The 1,530-nt window shown below is 39.6% G+C and overlaps 1 protein-coding gene across 1 annotated transcript in view; it reads right to left on the bottom strand.

Moving 5' to 3' along the window:
- MALRD1 (MAM and LDL receptor class A domain containing 1) overlaps nucleotides 1–1,530 on the bottom strand; it is an 819,322-nt gene that overhangs the window by 792,757 nt on the left and 25,035 nt on the right. The window contains 1 exon segment of the mRNA XM_013008119.2: nucleotides 367–507. Within this exon segment, the coding sequence (XP_012863573.1) occupies nucleotides 367–507 (141 nt within the window).

Below are 1,530 nucleotides of genomic sequence, written 5' to 3'. Positions count from 1 at the left end.
GGAGGAGGGATGCAGAAGTAATAGGGTAGGAGAGACAGGTGTTAACCTGATAAAGGAGATAATATCGGACCACGGAGAGATGGGGAAACAAGTGGCACAAGGCAACCTGCTGGGAGGGTTGATAAGTTGCTAAAGTTGTAGAATACAAAAACAGTGATCTGATATGTAAGCCCCTATCTAATTCACAATAAATAGTATATTTTTAAAGATAATCTGGTAGGAAAGAATTTTAAACATTTTGAAAATTACTAAAAAATGCATGAAATTAGTTATTGCAATTAATAATATAGAAACATCAGTCCATATACTAGTATTCTTATCAATTACTTTACAAAATAAGGAAATGAAGAAATCCAGAATATTTACCAGACTTATCACCGTTGTGATCATAAAATGGTGCTGCTGTATCCGACATCCCATTTCTCTTTGTCCATCCAAGTTGCAGACTCGGATCCTGTGTCAGCGTACAGAGCCCATCCTCAAAATCACATCTGTCATAATTCAAGCCTAGAAAGAGAAAAAAAGAGATTAGCTTCACAGTCCCATGTAGCTTCTGAAGATGGAAGGCAAAAGAAATAAAGGCCTTAATATGACGAATAAATATGAACATAAGCATTATTTTTCACATTTTAAGTCTATTCCATTAACGCACACATTTTTGCAAATGACATTCTGATAAGAAACCACAAGCCGACAACGGTATGTTCTTATGGAATGAGAGACACACAGAGTCAGGAAAACAAGGACTTGATCTTCGCTTGGCCTCTTATGAGCTGAATGTCTTAGACGCTCATCCGTATCAGATACTTTTTTTGTTAACCAGCATGATTAGAATAATAATATGCTTTGCTCCAACTGTTGCTATGAGGATCTAATGGCATAGTGTATGTTACATACTCTGAGCACTCCACAAAATATGAGAAATAACTATTAAGGTTATATATTTTACCAAACTTGGACATACTTGCTACCTAGGCATATTGAAATTTCAGGATTAGAGCAAACCAGGTCACAAAGGCCCCTCTAGTTGATGCTCAACCATCTGTGGTGATCACGTACCCCAGAATTAAGCACAGTACCTAAATTTAAATCTCAGTGTTTTAAGTATTTGGCATTTTAATTGCAACAAACGTGGTCTCACCAACTCCTTTCTGCTTTTCTGGGTCGGAGTGACCCATGCGGCTGGAGAGAAGCACAGGCATTGGGGCGTGGGTGGTTTACAATAAGCAGCCCAGCTAGGCTTGCAATAGTTAAGGCTGTACATCAGCTTGGCTGAGCCAGGATTCTCGGTGGCTTGTTAGCTAAGATGCCGTCACCCCCCATGATGAGATCTAATGAAATCACATTCATGATAAAATCTGCTATGCGTCGCAAATCAATTGAAAGAAGGTTGGCTTGAGGTTGTGACCTTCTAATAGGTGTGGATGCTCTCTCATCATCCTTTTCTGTGAGGTTGGATCCTGCGTCTGGCTCATCATCAGACCTATATGGGAGTGTGTGTGTGTGTGTGTGTGTGTGTGTGTGTGTGTG

The sequence above is a fragment of the Echinops telfairi genome, unplaced genomic scaffold (genome assembly GCF_000313985.2).
Source record: "Echinops telfairi isolate 266 unplaced genomic scaffold, ASM31398v2 ScPeMD7_7473;HRSCAF=8511, whole genome shotgun sequence".
NCBI classification, from domain to species: domain Eukaryota; kingdom Metazoa; phylum Chordata; class Mammalia; order Afrosoricida; family Tenrecidae; genus Echinops; species Echinops telfairi.
Note: the sequence above shows the minus strand (reverse complement) of the source record. Positions and strands in the feature narration are given on the sequence as shown.